This window comes from Pelodiscus sinensis, chromosome 15 (assembly GCF_052426305.1).
Source record: "Pelodiscus sinensis isolate ZL-2025 chromosome 15, ASM5242630v1, whole genome shotgun sequence".
NCBI lineage: Eukaryota > Metazoa > Chordata > Testudines > Trionychidae > Pelodiscus > Pelodiscus sinensis.
This window is the reverse complement of record NC_143066.1, coordinates 28,578,282-28,599,138: the sequence shown is the minus strand read 5'-3', so window position 1 is coordinate 28,599,138 and position 20,857 is coordinate 28,578,282. Positions and strand designations below refer to the sequence as shown.

Genomic DNA, 20,857 nt, shown 5'->3' with positions numbered 1-20,857 from the left:
TTTTGTTTGAGTTCATATTCACAGAAGTTTTGGCTCCATGGTGACTCTACTAGTGGAAACTTAAGTTCCAGCTAGAGTAGGCAGCAGATGAGCAGAAGTTTTGAGGATTTAAATTTTGGACTTCGCCACTAAAGTGGCAGTTAAGTGCATAAGTCCCTTTGTGGATATAGCCCTTAAAGGCTAAAAGAGTCCATAACATCTTGATTTGAAAATGATTGACGTAAGAAAATGAAGGAAGAAAATAGTTATATTTGAGCACCTGGAATCAGTCCAAATATACAGTATGTGGTTTAAAACAAATTATTTTCAGTTTTGCTCTTATGTGCAAAGCTGCCACATCATTTCTCTTCGAGATCCCAATCTGGCTAGGAGGAAAAAAGGCTAACAAAGTCAAATTAACCTCAACCTCCTCCCTCCCCACACTCCAATCAGTCAGAAACTGCCAAAACAAGCAGTCACCTCCAGCCAAGGTATCAGACCCCACCAGAAATATTTTCATTACAGGAATCAGACTGTTTGGGACATTGTGGTAATATGTGGGGAAAGGAGAGATGAGGTATAGGGGTGGGGAGAAAATGAGACTTTATTATGTTTTCCTGAGGCTGGTAATGTATCCTTCATGTAATCATCATAAAGTATTTGTATAAGTAAGACAGAATACTGGCAGTATTTGTAAATGATCTTTTTGCAGTTGGCTTTTTGAGATATATTCATGCCAGCAAAGGGGCCTCCTTCCTTCCTCACTCTCTTCCCCAAGATGTTCTTCATGGGAGGGAAAGAATGTTAGCTATTTTTTTCTCTTCTCTCCCACTACTGTACACACTGTCACTGCTGATCTTGGCCATCCGGGTGATCAGAATTATGTGTAGAAAAAGACTGACATCTGGTCAGAAAGACATTAGCATGTCATTCAGGTAGTACATTGCAGCACATTTATCCAAGGACACAGATGAGACAGGGAAAATTCCGAAGGGCTTTTATGGAATTCAAGAAAATGTGTTGGGAGAGAAGAAAATGGATTATACTTTTTTCATTATCTACTCCCATCTTTTACCCCATTCATATATGTAGGCAAAGTACATTAACGGAGTGTTAGGAACCATTCAGCTCACCTATGGTCTTTGATGCCTACCAGCTGGCTATTCTTTGTTACTGCCGGAAGGAACACTTTAAATTCTCAACATCACTACTACTGTCTACATATCTAGAGTGAAAACTTTTTTTTGTTTGTTTCTTTCTCTAGTACCAGTAATTTAACAGCAGCACTAGCCAGGACCCGACTTAGTTATCTGTTAAATGTTAAGTTAATTTAACGTTTAAGCAATTAACTGATTAATCAGGATTTTATATCCCTAATTCAAAATCAACTACAAATCTTCACAGTTTAATGCTGCTTGCAGCGTCTTGAATGAAAAGTAACAAAAAATACTAGAAGAGGTAGTATGGTCCAGTGGGCAGGGTATTAACTCAGGAGATATGAGTTCTGATTTTGGTTTTGTCACTGACCTGCTGTGATATTTATAGACCTTATGTCAAATCTCTGGGCCAGTTTCCTTTCCTATCTTTCATCAGTCTTATCTCTTTAGACTATAAGTTCTTCAAGGTAAGGATTGCCTCTCACTGTTTATTTGTATAGTGTCTAGAACAATGGGTCCCAGTCTTGGTTGGAGTCTCTATGCGCAACTGTAATACAAAGAATTAATAATACTAACAATAAGAATTTACAGTAGAACAGGGATGGCCAACCTGTTAGAGACGAAGAGTCAAAATAGTGATGGACAGGATGTGAAGAGCCACATACGGGGAGGGAGAGGAGATGTCGGGGGGGGGGAACCTAGGCATGCCGGGGGAAAGTAGGTGCTGGTACGCCGTCCCAGGGAGGGAGCTCCAGGCTGGACAGTGTTCGAGTCAGGTGGAGGGTTGGGGTGCTGAGCAAGCCACAGGCTTGTGGCTGTGAGGGTGCAGGAATTTGGGCTGGGGTTCATGAGAGGCTCAGGGCAGGGAGGCTGGGAGTATGATGGGCTCAGGACATAGATTTGCAGCGTGTGGATGGTGCAGTAGTGTTGTGGCAGAAGACTGGGGATGTGGGGGTGCAGGTGTTTGGGGACGTGAAAGGCTCAGGACAGGGGGTTCCAGTATATGATAGGCTCAGGTTTGGGATCTGGGAGGTGCAACAGTGTTATGATGCTGTGACCAGATGAGGGCTTGGCCCCAGTTGGGGACTTGTTGGCCAGGCTTCATTTTTAAATAAAATATTATGTCAAACAACATGTTTCAGCATTGTCTGTCTTTGAGAGGGCCAGGGAACCTGTTTTGAGTCAGGGGTTACTGACCCACAGAAAAGTCTGTCAGGGCCACACAAGTGAGATGCAAAAAACAACCCCTCCAAAAAAAAACCAAGTGTCACTAATGTGGCCCCAACTGTGCTGGTGGGAGCTGGGGACAGAGTGCTTGGGCAGGAGACATGGTGCTGGTGGGGGAGGTTCTGGCCAGGGCGAGGGGACAGTGACAGCTCGGCCAGTACCTGGGGATCTCGGGACTCAGAGCGCGCGGGTTGCTCTTCCCCTCCCCTCTCCTCCCTTCTCCTCGCATAAACAGCTGGCATGCTTCCTGAAACACCGGGTCTGTTGCTTGGCTGGGGACTTCCTTCCTCCCGCTGCCTGCCTGTGCAGGGGGGTGTGGGTGTGTAGGAATCCTGGGACTGCATGCTCGCTACAACTTCTCAGGAAGCGCGTGCTTTTTCTCTGCTCCCCACGACAGCCACGTGCTTCCTGAGAAGTTGAAGCTGGCATGCAGTACCGGGATTCCTACTTCCTCCCACCCCCCGCTCTAACCCAATCCCCGCATACGGGATATGACGTAATGCGCTGGGAGCTCTGAGCGGAACAGTGGGGGCCTTGAGCACATATGCGGCTCAGAGTGGCCCGGCCGTGAGAGCAGCTGACCTAAGCCATTCCAGGTTCCATCCTGGTTCCATCAGGAGCTGCAGTTTTTTTCTTTGGGAGCCGCAGGTTGGCCACCGCTGCAATAGATCCTCTACTATCTCACTCCATATTAACAGAACAATAATCGCACACAGGTCCAAAAGTGGGCGATCGCTCCTGTGGCTGCTAGATGGCACTGCAGTCTCACACTTTCCCATTCTCCGGATTATCCAAATTTTGGATTATCCAGCCTGGCTCGGGTCTTGGTTAGATCAGGTAAACATGGTTCTGCTGGATACACAGAAAGGGTTTGGTTTATGCACATTTAATCTTTTTATAGACATAATCATTTTCTTTGCTTCAAGGCATTTTAGGATCTTTCTTTTACTTTATTATGCTTTCTAGAGAAATCTGGACCCTCGTTCAGTCTGCTGTGCAGGTACCACCTGCCCTTTTACTAGACATTAGGGCAGAAATAAGACATTAATAGAAGCACTTTTTGACAGCCTTGTGGTTTCTTTTTCTCTCTGCTGTTTACCTTGCTGCCAAAAAAAGAGGCAGTAATTGTTTCCCCTTCACACACACAGATCTCAAGCCAGTATTTTGTGTCTGAACCAGATGGAAGGACACATTAAAAGTTGTTTTAAAAATCACAGATTGGCAGTGTTGCCATTATAACTTTTCTGCCAAAACCGTGGCATTGATTCTAGGATCTGTTGACAATTTCAGGAAATTCTCTTCTGGCAAAAAAGCTCCAAGAGTGACATTTTTCTTTCATGTTGAATAGTAAGAGAGAGGTAGCCGTGTTAGTTTGATCTTGCTAAAATAAAAGGAAAAACTGTGTAGCACTTTAAAGACTAACAAGATGGTTTAATAGGTGATGAGCTTTTGTGGGCCAGACCCACTTCCTCAGATCAAGATCTGATCTGAGGAAGTGGGTCTGGCCCACAAAAGCTCATCACCTATTAAACCATCTTGATAGTCTCTAAAGTGCTACACAGTTTTTCCTTTTATTTTCTTTCAGTCATCTGAAAATTATGGAAAAGCCTTAACAGGAATATAATTGAGAATATCCATCTATTTTTGGAAAACACTGTATTTGAGAATATTAATGTAAGCACATTCACTTCCCCAAAAATGGCAACAACAAGAAAAACACAATTAAAGTTCTAGAAAACATGACCTGTGAGGGAAGATTGTAAGAACCTTATTTGTTTAGTCTAGAAAAAAGAAGATTGAGAGGTGACATAACAGCTTTCAAGTAACTTAAAGGTTGTTACAAGCAGGGAGAAAATTTATTCTCCTTAAACTCTGATGGTAGGACAAGAAGCAATGGGCTTATGTTGCAGTGAGGGAGGTTTAGGTTAGACATTAGGAAAAATTTCCTGTGAGGGTGGTTAAACACTGGACTAAATTGCCTAGGGAGGTTGTGGAATGTCTATCATTTGAGATTTTAAAAATCATGTTAAACACCTGGCAGGGATAGTTTAGAATGATGGTGCTTGGTTCTGCCATTAGTGCAAGGGACTCAATTTGATGACTTCTTGAGTTTCCTTACAGTTCTATGATTCTGTGATTATTCTATAATTTTACAATGACATTAAGGACCAGTATGATATTGGCTTTTATGTGATACCTTATGCAATACCTTTTCGATAAATACTAAGACAAGACAGTGTTGTATGTAGTTCAGTCTGAAGAAAGATAGCGTTCCTTATGCCAGTGGGCATTCATGGTTCTTAGGGTCAAACCCTCCACTCCGTTCTTTGAAAACATATCCAAACATTACATTTTGAATTTATTTTATATTTTGAATTTACTTTTCAAACATAGCAAACTTGCCTAACATCAATTCAAAGCTGAACATTCACAGATATTTCTTCTTATCCCATTGACAACATCAGATATTACTTCCAGCTTCCTTACCCACCGTCCTTCTCTTCCTTTCCTAAGAAGGAGCTGCTCCAGAAGGTGCTGCTGTTTGTGATCTGGTTTGGGGCTAGCAATATACATAATTTAGAAGCCAACTTTTCATGGTCCCAGGGAAAACTCTGAAAACAGTTGAACACAAAATTAACAACCCAAACCAAATAAATAAAACACAAGTATTTTGCCCATAAAAGCTTTCAGTGTGATGTGGCCCACAAAAAGGTTAGCAGTGCTAAATGTGCTGTGTACGGTAAAGGATCAGGGATTACTCATCCCATTAGTAGAAGTACATGCCTCTTTTTCTGAAAACGGTAAGCTTGCACCATCTGCATGTTTTGTTAGTCTTTAAGGTGCTGCTAGACTATTCATTGTTTCTTTAAGTTTTTCCAGATTCCTCGGACTTCCATGCCACCATGCTAAGCTCTTTAGTTTCCTGTGACTTTGTTAGCCAGTGGCTGGGGTAATGAGTGGTCTGTGAGCCCTATCACACCCGAGTCTTTAACTGCTAGGACAGAGTCCCTTCTCAGCGGGCGACCCTAATGACCAACAGATGCCCCAAAGATACACCCACGTCTTCAACTGCTAGGACAAAGTCTCTTCGCAGCAGGCAGCCAGGGAGAATGACGGGCACCCCATAAGTCAGCCCCGTGGAGGCGGCATGACTCAACGCTCAGCTCTTACTGCGTTTACCCCTGATCGCGGCAAGATAGCCAAATAGGCTATGGTTCTTTTGATTGTGTTCGGTTCTGTTACAGCAACAGGAGGAGTCAGGTTAAGACTTAAACAGTTACTACTTTATTGTTGCAAGGCAAGCTTAGCTGTTAAATGTTACTGCTGTGTTACAGATAACACAGTCACTACAAAGACAAGACAGAAATACAATAAAAGTCACTTAAAGGTACCATGGAACCCTTTGGTTCTCTGAGGTCTTATTGAATGTGCGCAAAACAGACACCTAGCAGGTATATTCTCAACCCTGCAATCCTTATTCCGGCAAAGCCAGTGTTTCTCTCAATCCCAATGGGAAGCAGTCGGTATGAGACGAAGGCGTCCATAAAGTCTCAGGGGTCCCAGGACCACCTGACCAGCAGGTATATGGTTGGATCTCCAATTAGAGTGGGGCATAGGACCCCACTTTATACCCCTGTGGTCACGTAGATGCTTCTCTTGTCATAAAATGCCAATTAAGTTGGAACGTCTTTGTGACGCCCGTTCCCACAGGGAGTTGCCAAAGCTTAAATTGCACCTGTGAGGTGGAGGTAATCATTAGGGCCGGACATTCTTTTCCTGATGGGGCGGCAGATTCCTCTTCTGGGTCGGTGTGTAGGCATATCATTTACTGGTACCAGCCAAGGGCAGCCCGAGACCCTGATCGTCTGCTGGCCCAACTGCCGCTGTTATCTGGTTTCTGTCTAGCATCCAGGGCATAGTTATTCCAGCACCTCTGGAGGTCCTGGAGCCTTGAAGACAGTTTCGTTCCCAAGGATTCTCCCTCCCAAGGATTTCGGAGTGGGAGGGGGGTTTCTGTCTGGCTACAGACTTTCAGAGAGGTTTGACTGGCCCATTGGCCTATTCCATTGGTGCAGTAACTGTATCTCTAATTTACTTGCTGAATTGGTCTTGAAATACACACATGCTACCTTCCTCCCAAATGAATGCAATAAGATAGGAACTAAAGTGTACAAATGATTGGGTATCATTTATGTACTGTATTGTAAACTGTTGGTTTGAACAAGTTGCTTTGAAGTGCCAAATGTCTGACTAAGGAAGGTATTTTTAATCAAATGCAAACATATTTTTTTATAAAGATCTTAACTAGGTCAACTCCTTTGCCTTCTAAACAGACAGGTTGTGTTCTCCCTACCAGCTGGAAAAGCTCAGATTTGGCAAAACAAAATAGGCAAAATGTCAAAGTAAATCCCACAAGATAAGCAGACAATATTAGTTTTAAATGATAAAAAGATTGACATATGGGGTCTGAAAAATCTTGGTCATCAGAATTTCAATTGTGCTGTTCATTATAAGAAATGTGCTGTTCAGTTGTGCAGTTTATTTTGTTTTACTGCATCCTTAATTTTTTTCTAATCTCTTCTTTGGTAGAAATAGACCAAGAAGGGTATGTATGTTTAAAAGAACAATACAACAAATCAATTCAGTTTCTATTTTGAAAGTCAACAAATACTACATTCAACTTCTATTTAACAAGTTGGTATGGAAGGGTACGGCTTGCTCAGGAAGGACAGACAGGGAAAAAAGGGAGGAGGGGTTGCCTTGTATATTAAAAATGTACACACTTGGACTGAAGTGGAGATGAATGTAGGAGATAGCTGTGTAGAGAGTCTCTGGGTTAAGCTAAAAGGGGTAAAAAACGAGGGTGATATCATGCTAGGAGTCTACTACAGGCCACCTAGCCAGGTGGAAGAGGTGGATGAGCCTTTTTTAAACAATTAACAAAACTATCCAAAGCCCAAGATTTGGTGGTGATGGGGGACTTCAACTATCCAGACATATGTTGGGAAACTAACACAGCGAGGCACAGGCTATCCAATAAGTTTCTGGACTGCATTGGAGACAACTTTCTGTTTCAGAAGGTTGAAAAAGCTACCAGAGGAGAAGCTGTTCTGGATTTGGTTTTAACAAATAGGGAGGAACTAGTTGAGAACTTGAAAGTGGAAGACAGTATAGGGGACAGTGATCACGAAATAATAGAGTTCATGATCTTAAGGAAAGGTAGAAGGGAGACCAGCACAATTGAGGTAATGGATTTCAGGAAGGCAGATTTTGATAAGCTCAGAGAACTTGTAGGTAAGGTCCCATGGGAAGCAAGACTGAAGGGAAAAACAACTGAGGAGAGTTGGAAGTATTTCAAAGGGACGTTGTTAAGGGCCCAAAAGCAAACAATTCCGCTGTGTAGGAAAGATAGAAAATATGGCAAAAGACCAGCTTGGCTTAACAAGGAGATCTTGCACGATCTCAAAATAAAAAAGGAGTCATATAAAAAATGGAAACTAGGACAACTAACAAAGGAGGAATATAGGCAAGCAACACGGGAATGCAGGGGCAAGATTAGAAAGGCAAAGGCACAAAATGAGATCAAACTAGCTACAGGCATAAAGGGAAACAAGAAGACCTTTTATAAATACATTAAAAGCAAGAGGAAGACCAAGGACAGGGTAGGCCCACTGCTTAGTGAGGAGGGAGAAGCAGTAACAGGGAACTTGGAAATGGCGGAGATGCTCAATGACTTCTTTGTTTCGGTCTTCACCGAGAAGTCTGGAGGTGTGCCTAACGTAGTGAATACAAGCAGAGAAAGGGTAAGTTTAGAAGATAGGATACACAAAGAACAAGTTAAAAATCACGTAGGAAAGTTAGATGTCAGCAAGTCACCAGATCCTGATGAAATGCATCCCAGGATACTCAAGGAGCTGATAGAGGAGGTATCTGAGCCTTTAGCTATGATCTTTGAAAAATCATGGCAGACAGGGGAGATTCCAGAAGACTGGAAAAGGGCAAATATTGTGCCCATCTATAAAAAGGGGAATAAGAACAACCCAGGAAACTACAGACCGGTCAGTTTAACGTCTGTCCCAGGGAAGATAATGGAGCAGGTAATTAAGGAAATCATATGCAAACACTTGGAAGGTAATAAAGTGATAGGGAATAGCCAGCATGGGTTTGTGAAGAACAAGTCATGCCAAAATAATCTGATAGCTTTCTTTGATAGGATAACGAGCCTTGTGGATAAGGGAGAAGCAGTGGATGTCATATACCTAGACTTTAGTAAGGCATTTGATACGGTTTCGCATGATATTCTTATTGATAAACTAAGCAAATATAACTTAGATAGGGCCACGATAAGGTGGGTGCATAATTGGCTGGATAACCGTAGTCAGAGAGTTGTTGTTAATGGTTCTAAATCCTGCTGGAAAGGGATAACAAGTGGAGTTCCTCAAGGGTCTGTTTTGGGACCCGTACTGTTCAATATCTTCATCAATGATGTAGATATTGGGATAGAGAGTACGCTTATTAAGTTTGCAGATGATACCAAACTGGGTGGGGTTGCAACTTCTTTGGAGGATAGGGACATAATTCAAAATGACCTTAGCAAGTTAGAGAAATGGTCAGAGGTAAACAGGATGAGGTTTAATAAAGAGAAATGCAAAGTGCTCCACTTAGGAAGGAACAATCAGTTCCATACATACAAGATGGGAAGCGACTGTCTAGGAAGGAGCATGGCGGAAAGGGATCTAGGGGTCATAGTGGACCACAAGTTGAATATGAGCCAACAGTGTGATGCTGTTGCAAAAAAAGCAAATATGATTCTAGGTTGTATCAACAGGTGTGTTGTAAGCAAAACTCGTGAAGTCATTCTGCCGCTCTACTCTGCACTAGTTAGGCCTCAGCTGGAGTACTGTGTCCAGTTCTGGGTGCCACATTTCAAGAAAGATGTGGAGAAATTGGAAAGGGTACAGAGAAGAGCGACAAGAATGATTAAAGGTTTAGAGAACATGACCTATGAAGCCAGGCTTCATGAACTGGGCTTGTTTAGTTTGGAAAAAAGAAGATTAAGGGGGGACATGATAGCGGTTTTCAAATATCTAAAAGGGTGTCACAAGGAGGAAGGCGAAAATTTGTTCCTCTTGGTTTCTGAGGACAGGACAAGGAGTAATGGGCTTAAAGTGCAGCAGGGGAGGTTTAGATTGGACATTAGGAAAAAATTCCTAACTGTCAGGGTGGTCAAATATTGGAATAAATTGCCAAGGGAGGTGGTGGAATCTCCCTCTCTGGAGATATTTAAGAACAGGTTCGATAGACATCTGTCAGGGATGGTGTAGGTGGAGCTTGATCCTGCCTTGAGGGCGGGGGGCTGGACTCGATGACCTTTCGAGGTCCCTTCCAGTCCTATTATTCTATGATTCTATGAAATTTGGGAGATTGTTTCTTTTTTTTATTCTAATAAGTTATGACCTCTGTCACAGTAGTCTCTGAGGGCCTCATAGTCCTTGAGGATAAATCTATTAGAAGAGTGCTTAAAACCATCTCAGCCTGTCCCTGTATTCCTGGGTGCACCGGATTTTATCCTGTGTCTTTATGGTCAGTAGGGATGTTAAAAGGCGATTACTTCCCTAATTGAATAGTCGATAGATTTTCTGTCAACTATTCGATTAGTCACCAATGGTTGGCAGTTGCAGTGCTCTCACACACATAGTTGCAGTTCTGCATTGTAAAGCCCGGGGAAGCTGGCCCACAAAGTCACTAGCTCAGTCCCTGCTCCATGGGTGTCTTTTCATTCATATCTGTCTCACACACACACACACACGTGTTCACACAGCAGCAGCTCTGCATTGTAAAGCCCAGGGAAACTGGCATGCAAAGTCGCTAGCACAGTCCCTGCGCCGCAGGTGTCTTTTCATTCATCACACTTCACACACACAGTACATTGTGCGTGTGTGTGTGTGAGATGAATGAAAAGACATCCGTGGAGCTGGAGCCAAGCTAGCGACTTCGCACACCAGCTTCCCGTCCTCTTCTAATCTGGCATCCTTGGGAACTGACTGGTGCTGAACCACGGCACGTCAATATTGTCTTGCAGCATTACCAACACTTCCACTGCTTACTGGACTGTTAGAGGACAGTTAGGGGTAAATCAGAGCTAAATAACAGCACAGAAAACTGAAGCCAGGACTGGTGGCTGTAAACAAACTTTATGGGATTGCAGGAAACTTGGCCACAACCATCTGGCTAACTACATGGTGGACCATGGATGTTGCTGGACTAGAGAGGTTCAACCTGGAGTACTCTGCCCTACCCAGCAGACTAAGCATGTGATTGCCTTTCCATTATTCAGATTGTAACGCTTTTGTTTTGCTCTGTGGCTTGGTCACTCTGATTGTGCCTGTGGAACTGGTTTTCCTTACTCTGAGGCCTCTGCATGCTAAGACACCCGAGAGTGAGTTGTCCCTACGTGTTGTCAGTGACCTGCTGTGTGTACTATGAGAGAACTGCCTAGATTTTCTCAGCATTTCTTGTATCAATGATACATGATTGTGTTCTAATAAGCATTGCTGTATACAACTCAACTGTATTTCATATAACGGTCATAGGAGACCTGATGTACTGACTGAAAATCGTGGTTGTACTATAATGTAGATGGGTCTTGAAGGTTTTGAGCAAGCCTCCCACATGAGACTATCATTCTCCAAGAAAGTCTTGGGACTGTCTGATTCAAGCTACGATGAACTCCATTTCCTATGTGTCTTCTTTTCTCTTTTAAAGCTGTGTTGCAACATGAATTTTAAGATCCATTAAACTTCAGTCAGCTACATTTTTTTCAGCCAGCTTGTGCTCGAAAAAAAGATATAAACCTTAACGATATATAGAACAATAATTATTATGAAGCATAGTGGAGTTAATCTTATTTATACTGGATACTAAATCACTCAAGGAAAAAAGGCTGCATTCATGCTGTAATATGTCAAGAAAACTTGAAGGACCTTTAAGAAAAATCTCTGCATGTGACTGGGATAATCTGCATGTGACTTGTTGTATTACATTGTACTGAAAGGTTTTAACTTGTTTGTATTTTAAAGGATGGAGAACCTAAATAATAATGAAGATATAAATACCAAATTCTAATAGAGTTTTCCCACTCTCTGAATTTCACAAAGTGATACTTACTATAGATTTTAATGATCTCAGTAGTGATATTCTCCTCATTTATCAGTTTTTCCCTTCATTCATCCATCTGTATTAATGAAATATTTATGCTATGTAATACTAAAAGAGTTGAACTGGGGGTGGAGTTCATGATGTGGAACAGCCACGTAAATTCTATTATGAAAATTATATTAACTCTGTATCCATGATTATGGGTTCTTTGGCTCAGAATGGGGTCAGAGTTAGACATGCAACAAAGCTGGGAGAATGAGTGCAACCAGTACGATCAAGCCAAGCGCACTAGTTAAAAATGTAGAATTGTTTTCAGAAAACGTGAATGTGCCAGTAACCTATACATGGAAGAACATCACTGATGTATCATGCAATTTCTTTACATGACAGTCTACTTTGATCATGGCCATAATAGTGCAAAAGGTGGACTAGATTAGAATGAACAGTTGAAGTGGTTGCCTAATGTAGTAGGCTCAAACATGGTTCCATCAACTTCATGAATATACCACACAGTTTTTTTTATTTTTAAAGAACAGACTTTGGTTAGTCAATTGCTATAAAACTGCCTATTTTTTGCATGAGTGCCAGTTTTCCCTTTTGCAGCCAGTGCATGTGTTTGGATGAATAAAGAAGTTTCAGGCAAATGCAAGCAAAGTACCAGTGAAAATGTTGAATTTTATTCCCTTGTTTATTGTTAATTTTCTATTCTCTACAAATCTGAAGTTAGCCATTCTAGTCTTCACAAATGTTAGCCATTCTTTTTATAGCAGGCACTCTTGCTGAGGGGATAAACAACACAAAAGATTGAGCATTTTTGTTTCTTAATTTTCATTTTTGTATTTGATTCCGTAATTTTTTGATCTTATCTTGTCAATTTCCTTGCTTTTTCAGTTTGTCTGCAATATTTTTTTCTTATAGTTTGATTCTTTAGCTGCAATATCCTGTAGTAGAGTTCTGGATTGACTTTCTTAATTTGCAAATTTACCTTTAGTTGGTGGTATAAAATATAGTGCATTGGGTTATTAACCATTTTTTTTACATTTTTATTATCATTGCTTTTTCTTTTGTTTTTTGTGGCAGATTTCCATTTAATTTACCATTGAGAACTCTGAAAGAAACTACAGGTTCCCCTTCCCCACTTTCTGAGTTTGGAAACCTCTGAAGTTAAAAGGGAGCTTATTTTGTGCACTTGTATGTTTCTACAGATGCTCTCATGAAACCCTCCTGGACAAATTTGTGATCACTTGGTCTTTCTGTTTCACAGAGTTCACTGAACAATTGATTTGCCAGTGCAGAAAAAATTTAATGTGAGTGCTGTTTTGCTCTATTAGACTTGACAGTGTTTGAACAAAGTTAATACTTTTGCCCCACTGGCTTTCCAATTGATTTCTGTACTCGATATTATTATGTAAAATAACATGGGACATTAAAGATGGACTTACATTATATCTTTAGAGACTTGTTTTTCTTCAGTCTAATAATTTTAGTTTACAAGAATTTATTTTTCCTGTTATTGAGCTATATCTGTAATAATTGCTCAGTGCATTGACTTGTACTGTTTTCTATTAAGATATTAAATGTTTGCATATTATATTTTAGAGGTAAAAAAGCACCATACATTTTAGAGTCAGATTTATTACTTGCTCTTTATTCTGTTGTTTTTAGATGAAATGCCCATTTTCTCAAGTCTGGTTTTAATTCTCCTCTTCATATTTATAGTAAAATATACCAGCTTTAAAATTCCAGTCTTACTATATGCAAATTGCATACATCAGTGACATAAGCTCATTTCAATGTTTACATATTTAAATTTTTTATATGAAGCATTCAGAGACTGTTTGCTGACACTGTGCATTTGTTCTGCAAGCTTTTAAAACACAATGTACTTTACAAATATGATGTAAAATGATCCTGTCTGCTTGTTCTCCCAATACACCCAAAATAAGCCACTTAATTTTTCTGTACTTCATATTTGTTACCTGTACAATATATATTCTAACACTTAGGTCACAAGGACATTATCAGGCTTAATTAATGTAACGTTTATAAAGCACTTTAAGTCATTATGTAAAAGTGCTGTGTGAGTTTCTGTGTATTTTTAATTATCCAGCATTCTATTTGAACAATTATTTTCGCATTTATTTTGTTACAGCTGGTCCAAAAAACCCAATAAATGGAAGTTTCAAAAGACAAGACAGACTTGGCTTCTTTTGCACATGTATAATAAAGAGAAGGTTTGTATTAACATTACTTATTATTTAATGAAGTAATATTAAATTAGTTATATGTAATTTTTGTTAGCCAAATGTTACTGTGTTATCCAAACACAGGTGTAATTTTTTATTTAATCTAAACAAGGAGCCAAAATTTAAATTTTAGAATAAAATCAGCAATTTTTAGAAATCATTTGCTACTGTAGCCTTTCACAGCAATTGGCAAGACATGTTTGCCCATCTCTTCTTTAAATCATTTGGAGTTAACACAGCAAGACTTAGAAAAAAATATAATAATAGATCATGGATTATCTGGAATGACCTTTCTCCCATGTACATTAGTTTGTTATAACATACATATAAAGTATGTTATAATTAATATACAAAATATTATTGCATTTTAATTACAAATATAAGATAAACTTAGACCACATTTCAGCTTTATTGGTTAATTTGAACTTTGGAACATGGAACCTAATATTCAAATCATAGTTACTCACATTTTAGGCAGCTGAAGCTGTTTCAGATCCTTTCAGGCTCTGATGCAGATGTGAAACCATCTTAGTAGGAATCTAATACTATATGATTTCTCACTCAGTACAATATATGTGGGACCCTTAGAATGATCATAAAAGGCTTGGCAGTGCATCTGTGTTAAAAATCAAAGGCAAGTTTTGCACGAGTGATAGAATCCAGCAATTTAATAACTTTTTAAAACAATGGATTTAATTTTCAGTTAGTCTCTGGTTAGAGTGGCATTGAGAGAATGTTTCAAATCATTTCGCTCTATAATGTAATAGAATAAACCACCTAACTAATATGTACTAAGTTCATTGATTTTTTTATTGAAATTGATTAAATATATTTGGATATGTTCCTGAATTTCTGAATAAAATTATTTCAATTACAACACACAATTAGGGATATTAAATATCGGTTAATTGAATAGTCAAGTAATCTCATTAATTCTTATCAATTAGTCGACTATTCTATAGTGGTGGGGTGGGACTAGCAGCTAGTGCACTCCAGTGTCACCCTGAGGAGCCCTCTGCCACTCTACACTGTTGTCTCTGCCTTGGGGTGCCAGACGGGAGCTGGTCTGTGAGTGCAGCCAGATTAAAAACCAGCTCCCCTTGCATACTGGCTGCCTGTCACCCTGCGCGGCTGCTGCCTCTGGTAAAGAGACAACAGTGCAGGGTGGCAGCAACCCCTGTCTTGGGGTGGAGCCTGAGCTTCCGGACCCAGTTTCTAATACACTTCTAATGGAGAGCTGCAACAGGGATAGGTCCCGGATCCATTGCAAGCCAGGACTGAGCCAGGCTGCCGGACAGCCTGCTAAATAATTTACTGGTTGTGGTAGGGAGGGAGGGGAGAATGCATGTAGTCTATAGCATTAACTTATAAGCTTTTGCTTATCGGTTAATCGGTTGATCGACTACACTATTACATCCCTACACAAAATATAAATGTACACTGCTTTCTTGGTTGTTTTTAACATTAATATTTGCACTGTAAGAATGATAAACAAAAACAGTATTTTTCAGTTCACCTCATACAAATACTGTAGTGCAGTATTTTTATAACGAAATGCAATTTAGAAGTGAAGATTTTTTTTGCTATGTAAATGCTCTCAGAAACAAAACAATGTAAAATTTTATAGCCTACAAGTCTATTCTGTCCTACTTCTTGTTCAACCAATCTCAAAGCAAATTTGTTTACATTTACAGGAGATAATGTTTCTACTTCTTATTTGCAATGTCACCTGAAAGCAAGCATATGCCAGATATGCTAACCATTCATATGCCATTTCATGCTTCGCCCACCATTCCAGAGAACATGTTTCCATGCTGATGACTCTTTTTTTAAAAAAGCATTAATTAAATTTGTGAGTGAACTCCTTGGTGGAGTATTATTTGTCACCTGTTCCTTATTGAAGAAGGATAAGGTGTAGAGCATGCTGTCAAAAGTCTAAAAAGAGCAACACTTTAATGCAGAAAATACAAAACCTGAACCACAAAAAAAAACCCAAACCCTCAAACTTCTGTTGGTGGCATCTGACTCGCATGATGAAAATGTACATGTCGCTTTGCACTGTTTGGGATCATTATTGAGCAAAACCTATCATCAGCATGGATGCATGTCCTCTGGAATTGTGCTTGAAGTGTAAACAGGCATACTTCATGTGACATTTGCAACAAGAAGCAAGCCACATTATCTCCTGCAATGTAAACAAACTTGTGTGTCTGAGTGAACAGGAGGTAGGACTGAATGGACTGGGAGGTGCTAAAGTTTTACATTGTTTTATTTTTGAATGCAGCTATTTTTTGTACATTGTTCTACATTTGCAAGTTCAACTTTTGTGCTAATGTTCATGTATCTTTTGTTTTTTACAGGTGCAAATATTTGTAAGCAAAAATAAAGTGAACACTGTACACTTTGTACTTTTTTAATTTAATTGAAATAAATGTATTTGAAAATGTGAAAACATCCATAAATATTTAAATAAATGATATTCTATTGTTTAATCTCACAATTAATCACAATTAATTTTACTTGCATGATTAAGAGCAATTAATTTTAATCACTTTAAAGCCCTTCATGGAATCAATTTTTGCCAACTGCATAAATGTTCCATATATTTAAAGATTTGTTTGATTAATTTCTTATTTATATAAAGTAAACTTAAGTAATTTTTTACATATTTGGTACTAGATTTCAAGCCAGCTACCAATTTAAGGTGTTACCTTAATGGGAAGAGAGATTAAAAAAGAAAACAAATTAGTAAAATCAGTATTTTATGCAGGAAATATGTTCACAAACTGTTAATATAATTTTACTGGTATAGCTATATTTAGAAAGTGACAAAATAAAAGTTTAATTGCAGATCTGTGGAATAATTTGCCTAGTGCCATATATTTGTTTCTCCTTTAAAACAGACCTTAACATCTTACCAAATATAACATATGTTCTCTGCAGCTGTCTAGAAGCTATTTCAAAGCCAAAATGATGTGCTTGCTTTTACATCTGTTCGTCTTTGGATTTATTTCTTTTCAAAATGACATAAATTGGTTAATAGTATCTTTAAATAGCATCTGTTTTCAATACATGAGAGTATCAATACATAGCTGAATTCTGTGTTTCTCAATACTGAAATAGAAATCTTTCCTATTTTTGAATCTTCTTTTATCTATTGAGATTCATGTGAGTTATTTATACTAGCATATTTTGAACTAATACTATCGAGATCAGATTGCAAATGGTCTTTAAATAGGCCTCTTCCACTGATTTCAATGAGTTTAAGTGAGGAACTATTCAAGTACATAAAGTTAAGCACATACATAAGTACTTCCCTGCACAGGACCTCAGTGAAGGTGAATCTATTTTTATGCCTAAATTCCATTCCTCTTTAGCCATTAGTCTACAGGAGTTTGAGTGATGAATAAAATATAAAAGAAAACACTTTTTCTGTTCCTTCCCAGATTGCATCTTCAGACTTCTAGTGGTACCCAGTTAATACCTAGAGGTCCTGGAGTGAGATTAGAGAGGAAGGTGTACTTGCTTCTTTTTGTAAAATCAGTTAGGGCTGACTATAAAAATCCATATGGTGGTTGGCTGGTGTCAGAGACCTGGTAGAGTGCATCCTCTAATTGTAGACATAGCAAGTCTACAAGTAACTAATATTCTACAGGATCATATGCAGGCAAGCCTAGAGGCAAGGAAGTTGTGTGGAAGAGAAGAAATGAAACAAAAGCCAAGATAAATGACAGTGGAAATGATCGACCAAACCATAAGCCCGTTAAGTTTGTCTACCACTATTGCATATTTAACGGAGGGAAAAATACATAGCATACTACTATCTGCTTAACATGGTAGTGTAATGTACATTCTTATTTGGAATAAATTATATAGCTAGATTAAAGAAATGTTTCAAAGGATTTGGTTCACCTGTCTTTGAAAACTGAATGCTTTGTAGCCTTAAGAACAAACTAGCCACGTGACTCTCTCCACACATACAATTTCTAAGTTTAGCATAAACTACTAATTGCTCCTTTAAGCACTTTGCTTAAGTTATACAATGATATAATTATACATGATGCGTTATGACAACATAGATAAAGTCTAGTAAAAAGGAGAATAAATCATATATGGATTTTTTGGCTAAAGTACACAGGCTGTTGAATTCAAATATTACTATAGAGAAAATTATTGCCATTAAAACAGTATTATCAACTGAAAAATCATATTTGTATCTGATCATTTCGGTCTGCTATTTTTGCAAATTTACTATAACTGAAACAGATTAGAAAACAAGAAGATAGTTTTGGAGGGGTTTTTTCAATATATTTGCTCTCTGCATTTGACAACACTTTCTGTTTAGTTAGTTTCATCACTATCTCTCTGGTTAATTTCCTTTTTAGGTAGGTTTTGCTGGTTGTAGCTAAAGAATGATAGTTGGCTTCCCTACTAGATAAATTGTAAGTCTGAATGACTTTACTTTTGGTTTAGTGTTCTGTATTATCCTTAATTTGCCATAACATTGTTGCAGTCAGTTCTTCAATGCGCTGAGGGTGATAGAACGTTCAGTTTGGCTAAGTCTACACTGGCACTTTACAGCACTAACTTTTTGGCTTGGGGCGTGAATTTCCCTCCCCCAAGGGCAGCAGGTTACAGCACTGTGAAGTGCCCACGTGAAGCACTGTTAGCTGCTCCCCTTGTGGAGGTGGTTTACATATAACTGGGGAGAGCTCTCTCCCAGTACCCATGCAGTGGCCACAATTTCAGTTTAAAGCACTGCCATGGCTGTGCTTAAACTTTTAAGCGTAGACAAAGCCTCAGTGAAGTTATTGGGCTCCGTGACAATGCAGAAATACCTTGTAAAGTTCATTATCTGTTAAAATTCTCTCTTCTGTAAAATTTTATTTCTCTGATAGAATAAAAGCATACAGTCCTGTGTTAATTATGGCCCTGATCCTTCAAATGCCCGTGCATGTGCTTCATGTTACACGTATGGAGTTATCCTGTTGAAGTCATGTGTAAAGTTAAACATGTGTACAAATGTTTGCTGGATTGGATTATTTTAGCTTCTTCTAAATCACAGGAAAATATTTTATTAATAACTGGGATTGGTGTCCTAGAAATTGTACATAAAATTAAAAAAGCTTGTACAAAGTCAGGTTATGTGATGTTCTTGAAAATACATTGGTTTCGTTCATATTCTTAACCATAAAATGTCTTCATTGGATTTCAGTAATGTATTATAACAGCATTACATTCCTCCTGATGAAGCTAAAATTTAATCTATTACGAACTAATGAGAAGGGAAATAAAAGGAGAAACCGATGGCTGCTTAGAGATCATTATGCTATTTCACATTAGGCACTTTTTGCTTACATGATTCCAGAGTCCAGTTCACTGTGATCTGTGGTTTCCATATGTCTGACTTTGTCTGTTGTTTTTAAAACTAAATGCAAACCGCTTTTATGATGATTCTGTCAAAGTCACAGTCTATTGTGTGACAGTGGGTGGAATCTCCTCCCAGCAGCTCAGATAATTTGAGGCATTGAGGGAGGAAAGTTGCCATTATTATTCAGACATTCTGAACTCTTTGGCCAAATCCTTTGTTATTTGCATACAATGCTCATTGAATTCAATAGAACCTGCACACACATATCCAAGGATGCAATTTCATCTACTGTTTTCTCCATCAGCAGCAATCATAGCAGTGGTGGGCAACCTGCGGCTCACGGGCACCTGTGACCTGCAGACCCCTGTCTGTCTCTTCCCCCACCTCTCGTATATCGGGGTACACTGGAGCCCCACATTTACCTGCTTCTCTCCCTCCCTCCAAGCACTTTAGGAGGGTGTAAACTGACTGATTTGCGCTCCTCTCACGCTCTTCCCCTTCTCACCAAGAGCTAGAATGCTGTGAACGTCAAACATTTCTTTATGACATGTGACTTTCTTGTTCTTTCTTTCTGTCTTACAGTTTTATACTAAAACCTGTGGAGATCTGAGCATAGAGTAAATATGAAATGATTGTCTCCCACAATGATTAGCACATTGTCAATAAATATGCCCATTTAGCTGAGAGTTGTTGGCAGCCTGTAATAGCCATGTATTAGCTGTCTGACTCAGCCTGATGCCATCACATGACTTGAATTGCCAACTGAGGTTTTCTTCCTTCACATAACTTTAATTCTCAACTCTCTCTCTTCTTAAAGGTTCCAGATTCATATTTCTCTATTTTATTGGACTATCTGGAGGGGCTTAAAGGCAACGCACGAGATGTAACCATGAAGAAAGCTGAAGCTCTTATGAAAGAGTATGATAATTCAGACACAGAAGATCCAGGCCTGTTGGAGAAGTGTGAGCGCATACGAAAAGTTTTACAGCTATTATCATGAAAGTGTGTAAACCAAACCTTGTCATTATTCTAGATTCGTCTGTCTCTGGCAGAGCAGGTGTGATGCAACAAATAACTTTTTTTAAAATGTAATGACACTTTTCTCATTAAGAATTGTAATTTTGATGAGATATCATATTTCCCTTGCTCATTGTACAATATTTTTAATCAATCATTAAACAGTTTATAAAGAGACTGATGTCAAAACAAACATTGTTAAACATTCTATTTTGGCTCCATCAAGTAATTTTTACATCTCTTGAAAATGAATGGAGACATCCATCTCCCTTTAGTTCTTCACATATCCACATGTAAATACTGTTAACTGATGAGAGAAGTTTTGTCTCAATAAAAGCAAAGCAAACTACCAGAAAGCCTGAAGGTTCTTTCACAAAGGGCAGTTTTAAAAGTGAACATAAAGCACAGTGCTTGATCAGCCAGCTGTAATCTATTACTTTCAGCTTTAGCAGCATGTCGTTTGGATTTGGGAAAGATAATTTTCAGGCTATTGACCATGGGGTTTATACCATGTTTGCTTATTAGCAATTTAAGTAAAGATCTGGAGATTGTCAACTTGGTTACTTTTCCTTTTAATACTTAAAGTTTCTAGGTACTTTATTGCAATAGCTTAATATTCAGAAAATGTGAATAGATGTGAATACAGGCAGTCGGTTACGTACAAGATAGGGACTGTAGGTTTGTTCTTAAGTTGAATCTGT

General features: G+C 39.0%; 1 protein-coding gene across 4 annotated transcripts in view; it reads left to right on the top strand.

Annotated features, from left to right (window-relative positions):
- The window catches only part of CHLSN (cholesin), a 239,341-nt gene extending 219,008 nt beyond the window's left edge, over positions 1-20,333 (top strand). For all 4 annotated transcript variants that reach the window (XM_014580942.4, XM_006112849.5, XM_089769278.1 and 1 more), the window contains 2 exons: positions 13,675-13,756; positions 19,957-20,333. In XM_014580942.4, the coding sequence (XP_014436428.1) occupies positions 13,675-13,756; positions 19,957-20,139 (265 nt within the window). In that variant the 3' untranslated portion in view covers positions 20,140-20,333. The remainder of the gene's footprint in view (positions 1-13,674; positions 13,757-19,956) is intronic.
- The last annotated feature ends 524 nt before the right edge of the window (positions 20,334-20,857 follow it).